At 27.6% G+C, this 21,476-nt stretch overlaps 2 protein-coding genes across 2 annotated transcripts; one reads left to right on the forward strand and one right to left on the reverse strand.

Annotated features, from left to right (window-relative positions):
- Positions 1–1,565: 1,565 nt before the first annotated feature.
- Positions 1,566–20,392, forward strand: LOC134837717 (proteasome activator complex subunit 4B-like). Its single transcript, XM_063853107.1, is given in 12 exon segments — positions 1,566–2,036; positions 2,127–2,267; positions 3,037–3,153; positions 3,225–3,371; positions 3,551–3,791; positions 3,850–4,021; positions 12,346–13,278; positions 14,187–14,359; positions 14,361–15,630; positions 16,590–17,972; positions 18,786–19,450; positions 19,844–20,392. Coding segments are annotated over 12 exon segments (5,616 nt in total). The 5' UTR covers positions 1,566–1,797; the 3' UTR covers positions 19,979–20,392.
- On the reverse strand, positions 4,021–10,935 carry LOC134837728 (protein borderless). The gene is made up of 7 exons (XM_063853118.1): positions 10,358–10,935; positions 8,892–9,103; positions 8,026–8,438; positions 7,556–7,682; positions 5,247–5,549; positions 4,954–5,190; positions 4,021–4,316 (listed from the first exon to the last, which is right to left on the reverse strand). Exons 1-7 carry the CDS (start codon positions 10,843–10,845, stop codon positions 4,096–4,098), a joined length of 2,001 nt encoding a protein of 666 aa, XP_063709188.1. The 5' UTR covers positions 10,846–10,935; the 3' UTR covers positions 4,021–4,095.
- Positions 20,393–21,476: the final 1,084 nt, after the last annotated feature.

The following is a 21,476-nucleotide window of genomic DNA, read 5'->3' on the forward strand; positions in this document are numbered from 1 at the left end:
ATCGTTGACGTTAAATATTCATCTTTCATATTGTTTTATTACGTGCATCTCATTAACAGTCGTCCCTCGAGCCAACAAAAATGTCTCAGCTCAGCATAACATGGGTTATGACTGACAGTGAAAAACGAAAATTAATGTTGGAGAAAATTTCGGAATTTTGTCTTATGGATCCTGATGTGAGTTTGAAGCAAAAGTTTTTGAAAGATTTTTATGCAAATTTTTTTTTGTGAAGGAATTTCTCAATATGGTTAATCGATGGCAAGAAGGTTTTCAAGAATCGAGTGCTGCATCGGAAATTTCGTTTGTTGAAGAATCAGAGCCTGAACCTGAACCTCCAAAAGAACCAACGCCTCCGCCGCCCGAGCCAATTGTTACGAAGTTAACGAGTGAAACAAGTGAGAAATTTTTAGTTAAAAAAATCATCGAAAAAAAGTTAATTTTTGAATTAAAAATTTCATTTAAATTCTTAAAAAAAAAAATCAAATTTTATAAAAAAAATTAGTTAAAAAAATTATTTTGAATAATTTTAAAGAAATTTAACAATTTTTAATTAAAAAAATTTAAATTGAATATAAATTTATTAATTTTTTTTTCTTACATCAAAAATATGAAAAAATTTAAAATTTTCAAATTTTTCAATTAAGGTTTAATTTTTGAGCAATTTAAATTAATTTTACGTGAATTAATTTTAGTTAATTTCAAAAATGTTCAAAAATTAAATTTTATTAAAAAAATAATTCTTACCTTAATTTTTTTTGTTTCAGAACTCAAGCCAGGTGAACTCAAAACCAAAGGAATCATGGGCGCCAATCGAACTTTTCATCTGCATAAATATTCTTATTACGAAGGAAAACATCAAAAAGGCACTTCAGTACTTACCAACATTTGCACTGTTAGAGGTTGTCCCGGAAGATTGTACTTGAACGAGATCCGAAAAGTTTATCAAGTGAGAACTCATGATCATGAACCGTTCGATGATGTGTAGAAAAAATGGAAAATTAATAAAATTTGATTGAAATTTCTCTCAAAAAAATTGATTTTTAAAGAATTTGAATTCGTTGAATAATTTTTCGAAGCAAATTAAAAAAAATCAAACAAATTTGAAAAATTTAATGTAAGTTTTAAAATCTCGTAAAAAATTTTTTAATAATTTTTTTTAACATAAAAATTTTCAGAAATTATTGCAAATCTTAAAAAATTTTTAGCAACGAAAATTTTTTTTTTGTAATTTTTATGATAAAAAAAAATATCAAAAATTTTTCTCAACAAATTTTTAAAGATTTGCAATAATTTTTAAGAATTTTTATGATAAAAAAATTATAAAAAAATTTTTTACGAGTTATTTTTGAATTTTTAAAACTTTCATTAAAGAAAATAATTAAAATTTTAACATTTTTTCCTTAAAAATTAAAGAAAATTATCTAAAATTGATAAGAAAAAATATTTACCGTTAATTTCAGCTTCTTTTCGGCGGAAAACGTCACAAAATCTCATCAACAGCGCCCTCTATCGTCTCACAAGTCACGATGGATTTCGCCTGCCATCCAGTTACGAGCCTCATAAATAAAACAAAAGTCATTCTCTCAAAATAAATTAATTAATTTTACGCAACATTACTCATTAAACCACTGCAACTTCGCTTAAAGCCTCGAACAAACTTCTTCTCACCGCATTTCGTGATAACAGGACAAATTCCTCGTAATTTACTCACCGTAACTGCATTTCCTTCCCTCATCATCATCTTCTGACAAAGGCTCCGACAGAATTTCCTTTCACATTCAATAATTTCATCCCGAAATGGACGAAGAGATGGAATTGGCGCTGGAGCCAAACAAGACGAAAAACGAGGAACGTTGGGCAAAACTCGGCTTCAAGCCACAAAAAGAGCTCTTTTGCAACAAATATTTGCCGTATGCGGACCAACTGGATGACGAATCACAAAAATTTCTCGTGTCAATCAAGGAAAATCTCGCGAAAGCCGTTTCGATGCGCGAAATGAATCCCGGCATTGGGATTTATGCGACGCGATTACACATGTAAGTTTCTTCGGAGGTTACGGCAATTTGCATATTTGCGAGTCATTCACTTGAATTTCATAACAAATGACGTTTTTCCTTGCTTTGTAGATACATCAAGTTGTATGGATTGAAGTTCTCGAAGGAAGATCATGTTAAATTTATCAAACTTTTTTTGGAGTTATTGACGATTCCGTATCTCGAGCCAGCCAAAATTAACAAACTTTGTAAAGTTTTGACGACTTTACTCAAGTAAGATTTTTGAATTTTTTGATTTTTACGAATTTTCTGAAGAAAAGTGTTAAAAATTTGTTAAAAATTAAAGAAATTTAAATTTTTTGATAATTTTTGATTGATTTTGATAAAAATTTTAGAAATGTCAATTTAAAAAGTGACAGTTAAAAATTTAAAAATCAATTTTTTGCTAAATCAATTTTAAGAATTTTAATTTAAAATTATGAGAAAAGCTCATATTAGAGTAAAAACTTTGTTCAAAATTAAATTTTTTAAAAAAATTTTAAAAGAATTCGAAATTTGAATAAAAATTTGAAAATTGCCATTTGCTAATTCAAAAAAAAATCTAAGAGAAAAATTGGCTCAAAATTAAAATTTCTTAATTTTTTTTTAAATTTGTTGATAATTAAAGAAATTTAAATTTTATGACAATCGATTTTAATAAAAGTTTTCGAAATGTCAATTCAAAAAGTGACAGTTGAAAATTTGAAAACTAATTTTTTTAATTTAAATTGAAATAATTTTGATTGAAAATTATGAGAAAAATTCAAATTAAAGCATTAATTTGTTAAATTTAAAATTTTCTAAAAAAATTAAATTTGTTCAAAAATTTTAATAAAAAATTTGAAAATCGCCATTTTGTTAATTCAAAAAAATATTTTAAAAAATTAAAGTTGTAGAGAAAAATTGTCTGAAAACAAAAATTTCTTAATTTTTTTAGCAATTTTTTTCATTTTTAACCGAAAAATTAAAATATTTTAAAAATTAAATTAATTTTTAATTTTAGAAAATCCCAATGGCTCTCACCTGATGACTTACAGATCGAATGGCGCCCATTATACGAGCTCAGCAACATTTATTTGAACAAAAACAACAGCAAAGGCGATCTTTATCGCTATTTTCCGTAAGTTTCTTCTCATTTTCTCCCCAAAAACAGTTTTTATCTTACAGAAAATGCGGGAAAAATACTTGCAGATCCTCGAAAAAGGTCAAAACCTCTCAAAAAACCAACGAAAATCCGATGAATTCAATTTTGTTAAAGCTTGCGGAACGTTTTGGGATTAACTTGTCTAACAACAAAACTTTTCTCGATTACCTTGAGTCGACTCATGACGAAATGGAGTAAATTTTTGTGATTTTTACGGGATTTTCACTTCATTTTGACTTCATTCAAGCATGCAAAGTGCGGGTTATGGCCATTTTTTTGTACTAACGAAACATTATTTAATTCATCGGTTGATAGGGATCACTTGAAAATTTCGCTTTTTCAATATTTTTCACGAAAATTTTTTTTTTCACAGATCTTTGGAAGCAAATTTGCAATATGTGATCTCGCAATGTGCAATTTACTTCCCGAAATCCGCAACGCAGGAAATTCTCGATGAAATTTTTCCGAAATTGCAACCTTTGGATACGGGAAAAAGTTGTAATGTCTTCGAGATGCTCGGAATATTTCTCGGAGCAATGGTTCATGGGCAAGAAATTTGGTTGCATCACATAATTGAGATTTGGGACACGTATCAAAATCCTCCATGGTCACCTGTGAGTACAAAAAAATCCTCAAAAATCAAAGTTTTTGTTAAATTTTTCAATTTTTTAGGACGTCATGATGCTCATAAGTTGCGCTGCGGTATCGACAATCGGAAGAATTGATTGGGAGCCGTATATTCCGACAATTTTTACGAGAATCTTGCGTTCTATTGACCTTCCTGTGAGTTATAAGGGCTTGAAAAGTTCACGGAATCCGCAAATGTACACGTCAGCTGTATCAAGTAAGGAGAATTTTTATTATTTTTAAAGTTATTTTACATTTTTTGGGGTTTTTGTGAATGAAAAGTGCTAAAAATTACTTGAAACGCGTGAAAGAACGTCTCATGTAGAGAATAACAGCGACGATTGAAGCTAAAATGACGACAACTCCGACGGCGCTTCCGATGGTTGTTGCACGAACACGATTGTAAGGCGGCACGAGGATTGTAACTTCGTTGCTTCCAGCTAAATAATCCGTTGTTGAGAGAGAAAAGACTTGGAAACGATAAACTTCGTCTTCGCGGAGGTTTTCAAGAACTGAAAAAATAGGAAAAATTATTTTTTTCACGTCAGAGAGATATAATTAGAAAAAATATTTTATTTTTCTTAAAAAAAATAATTTCAAAATTTCATTGAAAAATAAGAAAAATTAGGTCTATAATAAAACTTAAAAAGAAAATTGAACTAATTGTCAGTTCAAAAAATGACAGAGCTGAAATTTGAAATTTGCCTCTTTGCTAATTCAATAATTTAATTTTATTAAATTAAGATTAAAAATTTCAATTTTGTGTGAAAACTAGAATTAAAATTTAAACATTTCAAAAATTTTCTTCAAATTTCAAAGAAAATTTAATTTTTTGAAAGATTTTTGCTTTTAAAATTTAATTCAATTTTTTTTAAAGCAAAAAATTTTTTTTTTTTAAATTTTAATTCATTGATTTTAATTCAATTGATTTTATTTATTTGAATTAACAAAAAAAAAAGAAATTTTAATTTTCCATTATTTGAATTTTATTGATATTTTTATATAAAAAAAATTCATTAAAAACTTGAAATGTCAATTAAAAAAATTTCGCTTAAAAATTTGAAAATCGCTCTTTCGCTAATTCAAATCAAAAAATTTAACAAGAAATTTTTTTTTTAAATTTTTGAGCCGTAATTTTAAATTTCTTACCCGTATACTGATAATCAGGCGTCTTAACTTCTCCATAAAGAATATTCTCAGGTTCTTTCCACCAACGGAGAATATAATAACGAAGTGTTTCGAATCCATATTCGGGTCTTTCCCACGAAAGAATGTACTCGCCATCTTCATTTATTTCCAAAGTTAGATTTTGCGGAGGCCCAATTTGACTAAAAGACGCCATTTGAGAATTTTGAAACGCATCAACGGGCTCCGAATATGAAAGAGCTGCAAAAAATTGCAATCAAAATTTAATTTTAAAAAATAATTTTTAGTAAACTTACGTTTCGTCGCGTATTTAAATGCTCTGCTAAAAAGCCCGTCGCCATAACGATCTTGACTTAAAACCATGAATTCGTACTCGTGCGACGGCTCAAGGTTGTAAATTGTCTTTTCCGTGTCAGTATCTGCTTTTGTAGCGCGCCATTCTTGCGCAATTACGGAACGGAACCACACGTGATACGACAAATAAGAGCGAATGTAGCCGGGGACCCAACGTAAAGTGATGGCGGTTGAAGAAGAATTTGCTGTGAGATTGTAAGGCGCCATCGGGGAAACGTTTTCGATCATGATTTCTGAGTCGACAGCTAAAATTTTTAATTAAAGATAGATTTCAAAACAAAACTGTGTCAAAGAAAAATTTTTTTTCAGTTTTAATTTTTTTGCAGTTTTGAGTTATAAAATGATTAAAAATGATAAATTAGAGCCCTCTGACAAATTTCAATCCATTTGGAGCAAGATTTGACAAAAATTGCTTTGACACAGTTTTTGACACAGTTTTTTTGCTCTTGATTTAGTTTTTAAAACAAAACTATGTCAAAGAAAAAATTTTTTTTTTCAGTTTCAATTTTTTGACAGTTTTGAGTTATAAAATGATTAAAAATGATAAATTAGAGCCCTCTGACAAATTTTTATCCATTTGGAGCAAGATTTGACAAAAATTGCTTTGACACAGTTTTTGACACAGTTTTTTTGCTCTTGATTTAGTTTTTAAAACAAAACTATGTCAAAGAAAAAATTTTTTTTCAGTTTCAATTTTTTGGCAGTTTTGAGTTATAAAATGATTAAAAATGATAAATTAGAGCCCTCTGACAAATTTTTATCCATTTGGAGCAAGATTTGACAAAAATTGCTTTGACACAGTTTTTGACACAGTTTTTTTGCTCTTGATTTAGTTTTTAAAACAAGACTATGTCAAAGAAAAATTTTTTTTTCAGTTTCAATTTTTTGGCAGTTTTGAGTTATAAAATGATTAAAAATGATAAATTAGAGCCCTCTGACAAATTTTTATCCATTTGGAGCAAGATTTGACAAAAATTGCTTTGACACAGTTTTTGACATAGTTTTTGTTTTTAAAACAAAACTATGTCAAAGAAAAATTTTTTTTTCAGTTTCAATTTTTTGGCAGTTTTGAGTTATAAAATGATTAAAAATGATAAATTAGAGCCCTCTGACAAATTTTTATCCATTTGGAGCAAGATTTGACAAAAATTGCTTTGACACAGTTTTTGACACAGTTTTTTTGCTCTTGATTTAGTTTAAAAAACAAAACTATGTCAAAGAAAAATTTTTTTTTCAGTTTCAATTTTTTGGCAGTTTTGAGTTATAAAATGATTAAAAATGATAAATTAGAGCCCTCTGACAAATTTTTATCCATTTGGAGCAAGATTTGACAAAAATTGCTTTGACACAGTTTTTGACACAGTTTTTTTGCTCTTGATTTAGTTTTTAAAACAAAACTATGTCAAAGAAAAATTTTTTTTCAGTTTCAATTTTTTGGCAGTTTTGAGTTATAAAATGATTAAAAATGATAAATTAGAGCCCTCTGACAAATTTTTATCCATTTGGAGCAAGATTTGACAAAAATTGCTTTGACACAGTTTTTGACACAGTTTTTTTGCTCTTGATTTAGTTTTTAAAACAAAACTATGTCAAAGAAAAAATTTTTTTTCAGTTTCAATTTTTTGGCAGTTTTGAGTTATAAAATGATTAAAAATGATAAATTAGAGCCCTCTGACAAATTTTTATCCATTTGGAGCAAGATTTGACAAAAATTGCTTTGACACAGTTTTTGACACAGTTTTTTTGCTCTTGATTTAGTTTTTAAAACAAAACTATGTCAAAGAAAAAATTTTTTTTCAGTTTCAATTTTTTGGCAGTTTTGAGTTATAAAAAAATGATTAAAAATTTTTTTTCAGTTTCAATTTTTTGGCAGTTTTGAATAAAATGATTAAAAATGAGAGCCCTCTGACAAATTTTTATCCATTTGGAGCAAGATTTGACAAAAATTGCTTTGACACAGTTTTTGACACAGTTTTTTTGCTCTTGATTTAGTTTTTAAAACAAAACTATGTCAAAGAAAAAATTTTTTTTCAGTTTCAATTTTTTGGCAGTTTTGAGTTATAAAATGATTAAAAATGATAAATTAGAGCCCTCTGACAAATTTTTATCCATTTGGAGCAAGATTTGACAAAAATTGCTTTGACACAGTTTTTGACATCGTTTTGCTCTTGATTTAGTTTTCAAAAAAAAAAACTATGTCAAAGGAAATTTTTTTTTGCAATTTAATTTTTTAAAGATAATTTTTACTCACAAATGGAGGCAGCCTGGTTTCTTGTTGTACATGAATAAATTCCGCGATCTTGTTCTTTGATGTCTCGAATTGTGAGATTGCCTTCGTTTAAGTCGTATCTTCCTCGAGGAAGGGGATATCCGTCTTTCTAAATTTTTTAAAAGAAATTTTGTTTTAATTATTTTTTTCATTTTTGATAAAAATATTATTTGAACAAAATTTTTTAATTTTATTTTTTTTTCAACCAAATTTTCTTTAATTAATTCAAATCAAGATTAATAAAAATTAATTTTTTAAATTATTTTTAAAATTTATTCAATTTTAAAATTTTCTGAATTAAAAAATATTTTTTTTAATTTTTTTTTTTAATTAAATTTAAAAAAATTTCAATTCAAAAAATTTTTTTTTCAAATATTAAATTTTGATTCAAAATTTACTTAAAAATTTTTAAAAATTAAAATAAATTTTATCTAAAAAATCTCAAAACTTACCCTTATCCATTCGACATGCGGTTGAAAATGTTCATTAGCGGGATCCGTTGCTGCACAATGCAATTCTACTTCTTCTCCCAATTTCGTGATATAAATTTGTTTCGGTCTTACGCTGAACGTTGGAGGACTTTGAACAATCACGTGAATGATTTTCGACGAACCTTGAGTTCCTAACGAGTTATATGGCGTGCAAGTGTATCGTCCTGCATGTTCTTCCGTGATATTATTGAAGAACAAACTGCCATTTCGCTTGTAAAAAACTCCTTGAACGTTGTACGGATCGAAAAGAAATCCATCTTTTTCCCATCTGAGATTCGTCAAGGGAGGATTTGAACGAAAATGACAATCCAAGATTCCGGGACGACCATAAGGGAAGTAAACTTCTGATGGGGAGTAAATTACTTTTGCTTTGTCTGTGAAAAAAAAAATTTTTTAAATTTTAAAAAAAAAAAAAACATTAAAAATAAAAAATAATAATTTTGGCAAAAATAAAAGATAAACAAAAAATAATTTTTTAAATAAAAAAAATAGAAATTAATTTTTTTTTTAAAAGTATTTTTTTATTATTTTAATTTTAATTAAATTTTTTAAAAAATTAAAAAAAAATAAATAAATTTAAAAATGAAAAATTTTTTTGAAAAAAAAATAAAATAAAAAAATTATTTTTTATTAAAAAAAATTTTTTTTTTTTTTATTTAAAATGGAAATAGGTTTTTTTCATTTTTTTTAGTTGCTGAAATTTTTTTATTTTTTTTTTTTTTTTTTTTTTTAAATTTTTCAATTTTTTCCAAAAATTATTTTTTTTTTTTTTTTTAATATTTTTTAATTTTTTTTTAATTTTTAAAATTAAATTTTATAAAACTCACATTGAACATTTAAAAAAGCCGACACACTTTGATCTCCGCTATTACTCCTTACATGACACTTGTATTCTCCCAAATCGCTCATCACCGTCGGACTAATTACCATGCCATCGCGATGAACTGTCGTGCGAAACGTTAAATCCGAGAGCTCAACTATCGGAATGCCATCTTTGAACCATTCAACGTGCATCGTGTCGGGATTCTTGACGATACAGCTGAAAATCAGACACGAAAAAAAAGTTGATAACGTTTACCGGAAATTTAAATTATGCATAAAAATTTAAATAAAATGGTCACTTGCTATTAATAATGATATTAAAAAACAACGTAAATTGCGACAATTAACGGAATATATGAAGCGCCGTGTCATGAACTAAGTAGAGAGACAAAAGCCGCCTACGCACTCGAAGCGACTTTAAATATTCATTTTTTTTTGTGTTTTAATTGAACTCTCAATTGCAAAAGTCAATTTTTTGCCGTTCAAGTAGCTTAAAAAATTGCAATTTTTCATTCATTAAAATAAAATTTGCCTTGAAAGTGAATGATTAGCAGTAAAAATTCATTAAAATTTTTGTTTAGGGTTCGAACAAGTGAAGAAATTTAAAAAATTTTTGACAGTTGATTCGACAATTCTAAAATTTTTCATTTTTTGACATAATCTGTCAAAAATTATAATTTTGTTATTTTTTTACGAATTATTAAGAAAATTAATTTTATATGAATTTAAAAAAAAAATAATTTTATATGAATTTAAAAAAAAAAATTGTTTTATATGAATTTTTAAAAACAAATTTTATATGATATATTTAATAGAAATTTTAAAGTTAAAAAAATATTTTAAGAAGTTTTTTAATAAAAACTGTCTTTAAAATTTGAATAATTTAAAATTTTTTTAATATCAAAAGTTTAAAAAATTTTCTTCAAAATAATTTTTAAATAATTTTTTTTTTTTATAAAATCTTCTTTTTTGAAGGATTTTGTAAAATTTTTATGAGTTTTGATTAAAAATTTAATTTTTGAAAAAATTTTTTTTTTTAATTTTTTTAAATAAAAATTTCGAAGTTTAAGACTCCTGAATGTGATTCAAATTTTTCTAAATTTTTTTTCAATTTTTTAAGTTTTTAAATAAGTTTAACTTTTTTTTTATAAATTTTTCTTTCAAATTCACTTTTTTTAACTGAAAGTTTTATATTTTGCAATTTTACATAATTTTTTTTTTCTTCAATAAATTTCAATTTTCTTTTTGAAAGATTTTCAGATTTTTTTAAATATTTTGAACGTCACTTTTTATAAAGTTTTCTCATTTTTTAATGATATCTTTTTTTGTCAAAATTTTAATTTTTTTAAAATTTTTAACTGTCATTTGATTCAAAAAAAAAAATTTTTTTTGAAATGTCACTCAAATTCTTGAACTGTCAAATTTCTCCTTAAAATCACTTGTTCGCACCCTAAACTCCTCAATTTCTTACCGAAACATCGCTGGATCTCCTTCCATCACAGTTTGATTAATCGGAGGAATTTTCAGCAACGCATCGCCATCGACTGCAAGATGAAACCACGATCCATTATTCAGCGAACTCGGCGTTCTATTCGGAAAATAAACTTTGCACTGATACCATCCGCTGTCATTTTCTCGAATCGACGTCAAATTTATCGAAGCTCTGCCCAAATGCGGATGTCCTTTGTGTTTATCGAGCAACAAAATCCTCCCAACGAAATTCTCGGCAGCATTAAAAACGCCATCGTCCCACGAAAAAATCATCTTTCCGTCTTTCAGCCAATGCAAAACGTACGGAATTGGCGTATCTTGCGGAAAATCGATGTGACAATTGAAAATTACGTGTTCCCCGACTCGTCCTTCCAAATAAGCTGCACGTTGTCCGTAATCCTCCGCATAATTGTAGACAAAAGTCACTTGAAATGCCGCAAAAAGAAAAAAATTAAAAAATTTCTTCATGTTTTTTTGTCTTTCTTCAAGAGACACAAAAAGATATTTAAATTAATTCACACCGCGCAAAAAAAAATTAATTCGTGTTCGTGCGCGAGATAAAATTCCATCCGACGCGAGCGAGTTTAATTTTATGAATGAATGAATGAAATCGAAATTTCAGCTGCTTGATTAACGAACGACACGTCGAGCTACGGAGGAGAATTTGCGAGGCAGAGAGCGAGCTTTTGTTATCGTAGGTCAGAAATGTCTTGATTGTGAGCGGAGTGTTTGCATGTTTTTGATGAGATAATGATCGAACCGCGTGAGATTTTATGTTCTAGATAAATATTTCGAACTTTTTGTTGTTGATTTTTTTTTGTTGCGCTTTGTTTGCGGTTACATGTCACTGCGTTTAATGATGGTTCTAATTATTTTTCATTAACGTGATGTAATTTTTTTTATTGTTTTTTTTTTGCGTTTTGAACTTGATGAGAACAGAAAATTTGATTAATGAACAGAATTTTATTTTTAAATATTTTTTTTGTTGAATTTATTTTTGAAAATTTTAATTTTTTTTTAAATTCAAATTAATTTAAAAAATTTTATTTTCATTTAAATTAAATTTTATTTAATTTTTTAATTTTAATTTTAATTTAATTTTTTGATTTAATTTTTTTTAAATTATTTTTCATATTATTTTTTTTATTAAAAATTTATTTTATTTTATCAAGATTTAAAAAAAATTAAAATTTAAACATTCTCTAAAATTTAAACATTCTATTTTTGCATTAATTTTGTTAAAATTTTTTATTATTTTTTTTTTAATTTTCATTTTTTATAAATTTATTGAACTTTAAATCTTAAGTATTTCCATTTTCTAATATATTTTTTTTTCTTAAATTAATTAATCAACTTTTACCATTTTTTTTTTAAATTAATTATTATTTTTTTTTTTTTTAAATATGTCTTTTGACATTTTTTTTTATTATTTTTTTTTTAAATATTTAAAAAAAAACTTTATAAATTTAAAAATAATTTAATTTTAATAATGAAAAAAAAAATATTTTGATATTCTCAGAAACGAAAAATAAAAATTTTTATTTAAAAAAAAATTTTTTTTAAAAAAAAAATTTAAAATAATTAATTTAAAAACAAAATTAATTATTTTTTAAATTTTTAAGTTGAAAAAAATTAAACTTTTAATTTAATTTTTTTTTTTTATTTTAATTTTTTTAATCGATTTTTTTTAAGTCTTTTTTTTACAAATTTTAAATTTTTAAGTTGAAATTAAACTTTTAAATTTTTTTTTTTTAAAAAAATTTTTAATTTTTTTTAAGTTTTTTTTCATAAATAAATCGATTTTTTTCTACGAAAATTTATTTTTTTATTTTTTTTTATAAAAAATAGAAATTTTCTCAAAAATTTAAACTTTTTGTCACTTTTCATTCACAAATTCAATTTTTTAAATTTGAAATTTGAAAATCGCCTTTTTCTAATTCAACTTTTCACTTTTTCCTTTAATTTCAGGTTGGATCGTCGCCGTTTTGGGTCCAAAATCCTCCGCACAACAATATCTCAACAAATTCATGAGCACAATCGAATCGTATCTCCATCCAGCGAACAGCGGCAAATGGGTCATGTACTTGAGCGAAGTCCTCGTCTCCCTTCTCCGGACCTTTTTCGATCGTCTCATTTGCGAACGTTACAAGAAACATCCGTGGAAGGATCCCGTGCCTCCCGAACACTGCCTAACGGAAAAATGCATCACGGATTTCGTCGAATGCATCAAACCCGTTGCCTTGCAAGCGATGTACTCGAAAATGAACACGAACGACATTTGCAAGATTTTCAAGCATCTCGCCGATTTGCGTCCCGAACTGATAATTCCCGAGACAATTGAACGAGTTTACGCGACGATGGATTCTTTGACGGAACCGCATAAAATGACGGCAGCTTTGCAATGCTTGATGAGTGTCGCGCGTGCTTTGGTGAGCGACAAAAAGTACACGGAAGGCAGAACGCACATAATTCCGATATTTTTCGCCATGTTGCCGGGAATTGATCCGAACGACATTCGAAAAACGTCGGTTACTTTGCAATTTTTCACGTCATTTGCCTTATCGATCCCCATTGTCGACTGCTCGAAGGCGTATCAGCATTATTCGGATCTGACGGAGGAAGAGCGACTTTTGTGCGAACAAACTGCGGATTTTGAAGACTTTGCGTTGCAATTTTTGGATCGAATTTTTGTGTTAATTGAAGCAAGTTCGACGGAAAGCACGAGATTGGAACAAAGCGAAACGGATCAATTGAAATCTCGCTTCGACGTTTTCTCCGAGGGACTCGTTCAGGCATCAAGTCATGCGATTTTTGGGCAATGCAGTGACGAGATCATTTTGGCGTCGGCGAAAAAGTTGGCTACTTTCGTCAAAACGCATTTGTTGGAGTCAAGAGTTGCAGGTAAATTTTTTTTTATTTTTATGAAAATTTAATTTTTCATAATATTTTTCGTCATTTGAAAAAAAAAATTAAATTTCAACTCATAGTATCTGATGATTTCGGAAAATTTATTAATTAAAAATTTGTTACTTAAAAAATAAAATTTATTTTTTTTTAAATTAATTAAGTAAATATTTAATTTTATTTAAAAAATAATAAACATTTTCCAAATAGATCAAAAATTTTTAATGAAGTTTAAATTTTTTTTATAAAATTTAATTTTTTTAAATTCATTGTCAGTTTTTTTTAAATTTAAAAATTTTCCAAAATAAGATTTTTTTTTGTAAAATTAAAGTAAAAAAATTCATTGGTTGTTTTAAATTTTTTAACATAATTTAAAATAATTCAAAATTTAATTTCTTATAAAATGAACATTTTTAAATAAAAATTTTATTTTCAAATTTTAGTTTAATTAAAATTTAATTTTATTAAAAATACTTTTATTAAAAAAATTTTTTTTTTAATTTTAATTTTTTTATTTAAAATAAAATTTGAATTTATTAAAAATAATTTTATAAAAGAAAAATATTTTTTTTAATTTTAAATTTTTTATTTAAATTAAAATTTAATTTTATTTAAAATAATTTTATAAAAAAAAATATTTTTTTAATTTTAAATTTTTTTTTATTTTTTTTTTTTAAATTAAAATTTTATTTTATTAAAAATAATTTTATAAAAAAAAATATTTTTTTTTAATTTTAAAATTTTTTTATTCAAAATAAAGTTTTATTTTATTAAAAATAATTTTCTGAAAAAAAAGTATTTTTTTTAATTTTAAATTTTTCAAATTTTTAAGTTCTGAAAAAATAAAACAAAAATTAATTTTTAAAAGAAAAAAATTAAAATAAATCATTTTTTTTAAATTTCAGGTCCCTTACTCGGCTCCCTCGTGCGAATCTTTTCCCGCGTCTGCGGAGCAGAATTCCTGCGAATTTTAGTGCCTTACTTGACGGAACAAATTCAGCGTTATTTCGACGAACACGATGACTTACCGCAACTCGACAAGCAACGCGACGAACTTTTGTACTACTTAACGATGCTTCTTGAACGTCGTGCGAGGCGATCCAACTGTCATCATCAAATACATCGACACGATCCTGCCAATTACGGATTTCGTGTTCGGCTTCAAGTGCAAAGCTGCGAATCGCCTTTCGTGCACAATAATTTCCAACTTGATGAATAATTTGACGACTTTGCAGACGATGGATATTAAATCTAGCCCGGATTGTTACAAGAAACCGTTGTCGGAATGTCTCCCGATTCGTCGTTGGGGCGAAAAAATGAAACCAGATGCGAAAATTAATTGGTATATCCCGGATGAAAATGTCCGAAGTGTTTGTGAGAAGCTTTTGCATCATCATTTATTGCCGATTTTGAAGGCTTTGGAGGCGCACATTGACGACTCGTGTCCCATGGATCGCGATGACTTGCTGAAAAATCTCGAAATGGTCACCGGATTGTTGAGATGCGGGAATTTACTGCCAAATTGGGATACAGAAGAGCCGTTGAAGCTTTATGACAGCGTCGTGGATCGCGTTCATATCGATGTTTCGCTCGGATTTTATCATCATCACATAAAAATGCCCGACGGATCGAATGTGCGACTCGCAATTGTTGACGTCATGCATCGATTACAGGAAAAAATCCTCGCGACATCGGAAGACGACAGCAAATCCCTGCGACAAATCCTCATGTTGTGGGAAAAAGTCGCAATTCGAAAGCACAGCAACACTTCGTTCGACATGCAGCTCAAAAATTACAACCTTACGAAGCAAATGCAGGATTTCCGTTTGACCAAATTCAAGAGAGATTATCGCGCGGTCGTCATTACGCGAGTTATTATGCAACAAGATTGCCGTGACGAACTCAATATTCCGCTTTTGACGCCGTCACACAAAAAAATCATCCTCAATATGCTCCGGCTTAGTTGTTCGCATTACAGCGCTGTGCGAAGTTTGGCGCAATCGAAGTTGAATAATATGCTGACTTTGTTCCCTTTTAGTTACCGCGTGATAATGGATGAGCTGATAACTTATTTGAAAGTCGACACGAACGAACAGCATGAAAAGTTCAAAGGAGCCTTGTACGTTTTGGGAAGCAATCATCGTGCGAGACTTATCGTGAAACACGATTGGGAATGCATTGAGAGACTTTGGCCGGCGTTGTTGGAGTCAAAAATGTCGGAAAAACCATCAGTTATTAAATTATTGGATTTCTTGAGAGAAACGATTCATAATGAGTTTCCAACTTTATCGACCAAAATTGAGATTTCTGACAAAGCGGTTGAATTGGCGCAACAACTTGTCGTTTCAGGTGAGATTTTTCATTGAATTAAAAAGTTTAAATTGAAAAAATTTAAAAAAAAATTAATTTTGAAAATTTTTTTCGAAAATGATTTTTTTTCGAACTTCGATTTTTTATTATTTCAAATTTATTAAACTAAAAAATTTATTTGAAATTCTAAAATATTAATTTCTTCGAAGTTCGAAATTCTTTTAATTTTTAAAATTTTAAATTTTTTGTATAAAATATGGATTTTCAAACATAAACATTTTTTCGAAATTAAATGAAACCTTTATTATTTTAAATTCAACAAATGAATTTTTCACATTTCATTTCGAAAATTACCTAATTTCGAATTTTTTTTTCTTTGACAATAATTATATTCGAACATTAATTTCGAAATTATTTTTTTTTAGAATAATCAAATTCAAAAATTAATGTAAAAATTATTTGTTTTTTAAAATAATTAAATTAAAAAATTAATTTCGAAATTATTTTTTTTAATTAATTTTTATTTTTTGAAATAAATTTATTTTGAGAAAAATTAGATTCAAAAATTAATTTCGAAATTATTTTTTTTGACAATAGTTAGATTCAAACAATAATTTCGAAATTATTTTCCTTTGAGAAAAATTATATTCAAAAATTAATTTCGAAATTATTTTTCTTTGACAATAATTAGATTCGAACATTAATTTCGAAATTATTTTTTTAATTAATTTTTATTTTTTGAAATAAATTTTCGAAATAAATTTTCGAAATAAATTTATTTTGAATTTTATAATTAATTAATTTAAATAATTAAATTTTTTTTTTCGAAGTTCGAAATTGAAATTCGTATTCGAAAATTAAAATTTCAGTAAATTTTTGAAATTATTAATTTTTCTTAAATTTTTCGAAATATATCTTTCTTTCAACATAATTTTCAAATTAAAAAAAAAAAAATTTAAAATCAAATTCTAATAAAAAATTTCCCATCTCTTTTTCAGGTTACATCAAACCCGACCAAATCGAAAACGGCAAACTCGCCCTCGCCGAAACGGGAATTCGCAACACCGAAACTTACCAACGGATCATTCGCCGCATTTTAGAGATCATCAACACGAAAAACCTCCATTGGCGTTATTCGCTGCTCGCTTCTTCCATGATTTACAACTTGGTGCATCCCCAAACGAACTACCCGACGGAAGTCGCTTCGCATTTCGTCAACAATTTGATTCACGAATCAATCCAGGAACGAAAAGGCGCCATCCGGATATTAAATTACGTGATTCGGCAGTACAAGAGGAAACAAGTGAAGATCGATGTTGATCCATTTGAGCTTTCGGGTGTGGGAAAAAGACCCGCAGGCTTGCTGAAACCCGGAAATCGACCCGATAATCAATGGTTGCAGTACGAAAAGGAACTTGTGCCAAAAAATCAGGAAGATTGGGACAAACCGCGATATATTTTCAAGACAAACGGCTATTTTGGATGGACCACGACTGTTCAGCTGTATGCGCCGACATCGCAACAACCGAAATTAGATAGAAGTGTCGAGGAAATGAACGACGTTGAACGCGTTATTTTCGAATTTTTCGCAAATCAAGCGAATGTCGATAAATTAATCGAATATTGGTCGTTGGAAGAGAAAAAAGGCAAAGATAAGTTCAACAGATCGCGTTTTTATCTCATCAAGTGTCTCTGTATCCTCTTCGGGGACATGCTGGTGCCTCAGCTAACAAAACATCTCGAACGTCTGATCGAAGATAAAAGTAACGAGTCGAATCATCGATGCGCCGCGGAAATTCTCGCAGGTTTGATGCGAGGCGCGAAACATTTTTCCTTCGAAAAAACGGAAAAACTTTACGCCGTCATCAGTCCGCTGCTAAAACTCGCTCTGAACAAAATCACCGTCGAATCAGATGTTTATTGGGGAACTTGCTTCGCGACAGCAGCTGAACACATGGATCCCTATCGTCAATGGTGGTTGCACGAATTGCTGCTCGAAGAGCCTCTCAAGGACACGACGAGCTTCATTGACAGCAGTCGACTTTATTGTTTGCAAGGCGCTTACAATCAGCACGTTTGGCGAATGAATTCGGTGTCGTATCGACTTTTGGAGTACTTGAGACCGTATCTCGATCATTCGTTCCAAAATATTCGCGAGAGGATTGGAAGTATTTTGATCAATATTTTCGAAGCAGATTTGCAATTTAAGGATGGGCCGGCGCCAAAATGCCCGAGAGTTGGCAAAATGATCGAAGAATTGATGCCGCGATTCATGATTTTGTTGGATGAGAAGCCGAAGGAAGTTGCGAATAAGATGGAAGTTGAGGGAGAGACGAAAGTTGATACGGAATATGATGTTTCGGTGCGATTGTTTAAGACAGGTGAGAATTTTTTTGAATAAATTTCGTTAAAAATGACAAAAAATTATCTAAAAATTCATTAAAGTGAAAATTTTAAAAAGAAATTGAACAAAAAAGGTAATTATTTCAATTGAAAAAGTTGAAATTTGAATAATAAAGGTAAAATTTGAAATTATTTTAATTAAAAAAGTTGAAATTGAACCAAAAAAGTTAAAATTTGAAATTATTTTAATTGAAAAAGTTGAAATTGAACCAAAAAAGTAAAAATTTGAAATTATTTTAATTGAAAAAGTTGAAATTTGAATGAAAAAGTTGAAATTTGAAATTATTTTAATTAAAAAAGTTGAAATTCGAAGAAAATTGAACAAAAAAGTTAAAATTTGAAATTATTTTAATTGAAAAAGTTGAAATTGAACCAAAAAAGTTAAAATTTGAAATTATTTTAATTGAAAAAGTTGAAATTGAACCAAAAAAGTAAAAATTTGAAATTATTTTAATTGAAAAAGTTGAAATTTGAATAAAAAAGTTGAAATTTGAAATTATTTTAATTGAAAAAGTTGAAATTGAACCAAAAAAGTTAAAATTTGAAATTATTTTAATTGAAAAAGTTGAAATTTGTATAAAAAAGTTAAAATTTGAAATCATTTTAATTAAAAAAGTTGAAATTTGAATGAAAAAGTTAAAATTTGAAATTATTTAATTGAAAAAGTTGAAATATGAATAAAAAAGTTAAAATTTGAATAAAATTTAAGTCGAAAAGACAAAATTTATTAATTTTGAAGAAAAATTTAAATACAAATTTTCTAAAAATTTTAAATTTTCTTTCTTTTTCAGTGAGTCAATGGCTAATTGGCGTAATAAATCGCTGCAGCAACGGCAACGAAGTCCCCTACTTTTCACTCCTTCCGATGGCTTGTCGTTTGGAAAAGAACGAATCTGACACGGAACTCGTCTACATTTGCACGAGCCTCATCGCGATGGTGTCTCAAGCCCTCACGATGCCTTATCGCATCGACAACGTTCTGCAAAAAATCACCGAAATCTCGTTGATGCCTTCTTGGTCGGCGCGTTTGGCTGTCGTCGATTTGTTGCAAGTTCTCGTTTTTCACAACATGGCAATTTTTTTGAGTCGCCCCGAATGGGTTGAAAAAGTTCAGGAAATTGTCTTGCGGCTGCTCGGCGATAATGTGCTCGAAGTGCGGGAAAAGGCGTCAGAAGTGCTCTGCGGAATGTTGCATTGTTCCTTCCTCACGACGACAGACAAACTTTTGGATCTGTTCAAGACAAAGTGCAAGACGAAAATCGCGATTAAACGGGGAAAACGGGTTTGTTCGTTGGAAGCAGCGACGACAGGCGAGTCAGATGCTGTTCGGATTCGACACACGGGCGTTTTGGGACTTTGTGCTTTTATCTCGGCTTATCCGTATGACGTGCCGGAGTTTGTTCCGACAGTTTTTGAACATCTTGGCGCGCATTTGAATGATCCGCAACCAATTCCGGTAAGAAATTTAATAATATTTTTTTTATTTAGAATTTTTATTTAAAATAATTATTTATTTCATTTTATTTTTTTTTAATATTTGAATTTTCTAATTTTATTAAATATATTTTTTATTAATTTTTTTTTTATTTTTTTTTTAAATTTTTTTATAAAATTATTTAATTTTTTTGTTAATTTTGAAATTAATTTTTTTTATATTTTTTAAATTTTTTTTATTTTTTTTTTTTGAAAATTAATTTTAATTTTTTAAAATTTTTTTGATATTATTTTTTTTAATTTAATTTTTTTTAAATTATTTTTTTTTAATTTAAATTTAAATTTTTTAAAATTATTTTTTAAATTTAAATTTAAATTTTTTAACTAAATTTTCCATTTTTCTCTCTATTTTTAGTCTACAATCCGCAAAACAATGGGCGACTTCAAGCGCACGCATCACGACAACTGGGAGCAACATCAACTCAAGTTCACGGAAGATCAACTCGCCGTTTTGAGTGACTTGACCGTTCCTCCGTCATATTACGCTTAGTTACCTTACTTGACGTTGTCGAATGCTTCTAAACACGAAAATCCGCAGAAAAATCCAAACGTAGGAATTTTTTTAGAAAAATTTTCGAATAATGCGCTTAAAGTTACAAATAAAAAAAAAATCGGGAGAAGTTTTTTTTTTCATATCAGTTGTAAGATATTAATTAACAAACAAAAAAAGACTTTGCTGCGTAGGAAAAAGTTAGATAGGGAAAAAATCTTGCTCATAAAATCAAGCGGAAATTTTGTAACCAATTTTTTTTTTTGTAGAAAGTTTTACTATTGTTAAATAATCGAAAAAGGTTCAGTTATTATTTAATATTATTAATGAAAAAAATAAATTAAAAAAATTTAGACAAAAAATAACGGTAAAGGACAAAAAGTTATATGAAAATGCCACATTTTTATGTTTCTAAGCACTTATTTTATGAACTTTAAGAGTTAAATAAAAAATTATATTTCTTATTAAAAAAATGTGTTTTTTTTTCAAAATAATAAGTTTTTTTTTTCAATTCTCTAAAAAGGTAAGAAAAATTATTTAAAGTAAAATGTAATTTAAAAATTGTTTAAAAATTAAAATTTAAGTTTTGGCGGGAAAATTATTAGATTATTTTTGGCGCGTAAATTACAATTTTAAGGTTATGTTCAAAATAAATTTTAAAGAAATAAAAAAAATTGTTACTTTTTGAATAATAAATTTTATTTTTTTAAATTTTGTCAAAATTTTATTTAAAAAAAAATCAAAAAAATTAATAAAAAAAAATAAATAATAAAATTAAAAATATGAAATTAAAAAATAAATAATTTTAAATTTAAATTTTTTAAAGATTTTTTCTTTAAATATTAATTTTTTTTTGAAATTAAAAACTTTATAACGAAAAAAAAAATATTGAAATTTTTAAAATGTGAGAAAATTAAATTTATTCAGTCTAAGATTTTTTTCATGATTTTTTTTTTACCATTTTCCGTTATTCTTTTCACTTTTTCTCAATTTCTTCAAATAAACTGTCGAATTTTCATCATCTTTCAAAGTAATAGTACACTTCAAGTAGATCTCCTAAACGACTTCCTCTACAAAAGAAAAAACAACTGAGAAAAATATTTCTGATACCTTACAAAATAAATTTATTGTACTTTTATTCATTTTCATATAAATTCACTTTTTTTCTGCTCTCATGTCGCAATATGCACACATTTGATACTCTTGATGTCTTCTGTGTGACGGCTTGACACAAACATTGGTGACGCCAGCATAACATGACATTCATACGGTTTTTTTTGCTCTAAAATTGGATTTCCTTCCAGGCATAAAATAGAAAAAAAAATATTTCGAGACGATGGCGGTGTTAGGCTCCCCTCGGATTTGAAATCTAGTTTATTCACATGATGTCTATGAGCTTTTGTTGTTTACCCTTTCATTAGATTTAGCTCGTGTGTTGTTTTTTCTGCATGTTTACTTCGGCGAATGTTCGTGTGTGTCGTTTCGAGGTTGGATATTA

This window comes from Culicoides brevitarsis, chromosome 1, assembly GCF_036172545.1.
Source record: "Culicoides brevitarsis isolate CSIRO-B50_1 chromosome 1, AGI_CSIRO_Cbre_v1, whole genome shotgun sequence".
NCBI classification, from domain to species: Eukaryota; Metazoa; Arthropoda; class Insecta; order Diptera; family Ceratopogonidae; genus Culicoides; species Culicoides brevitarsis.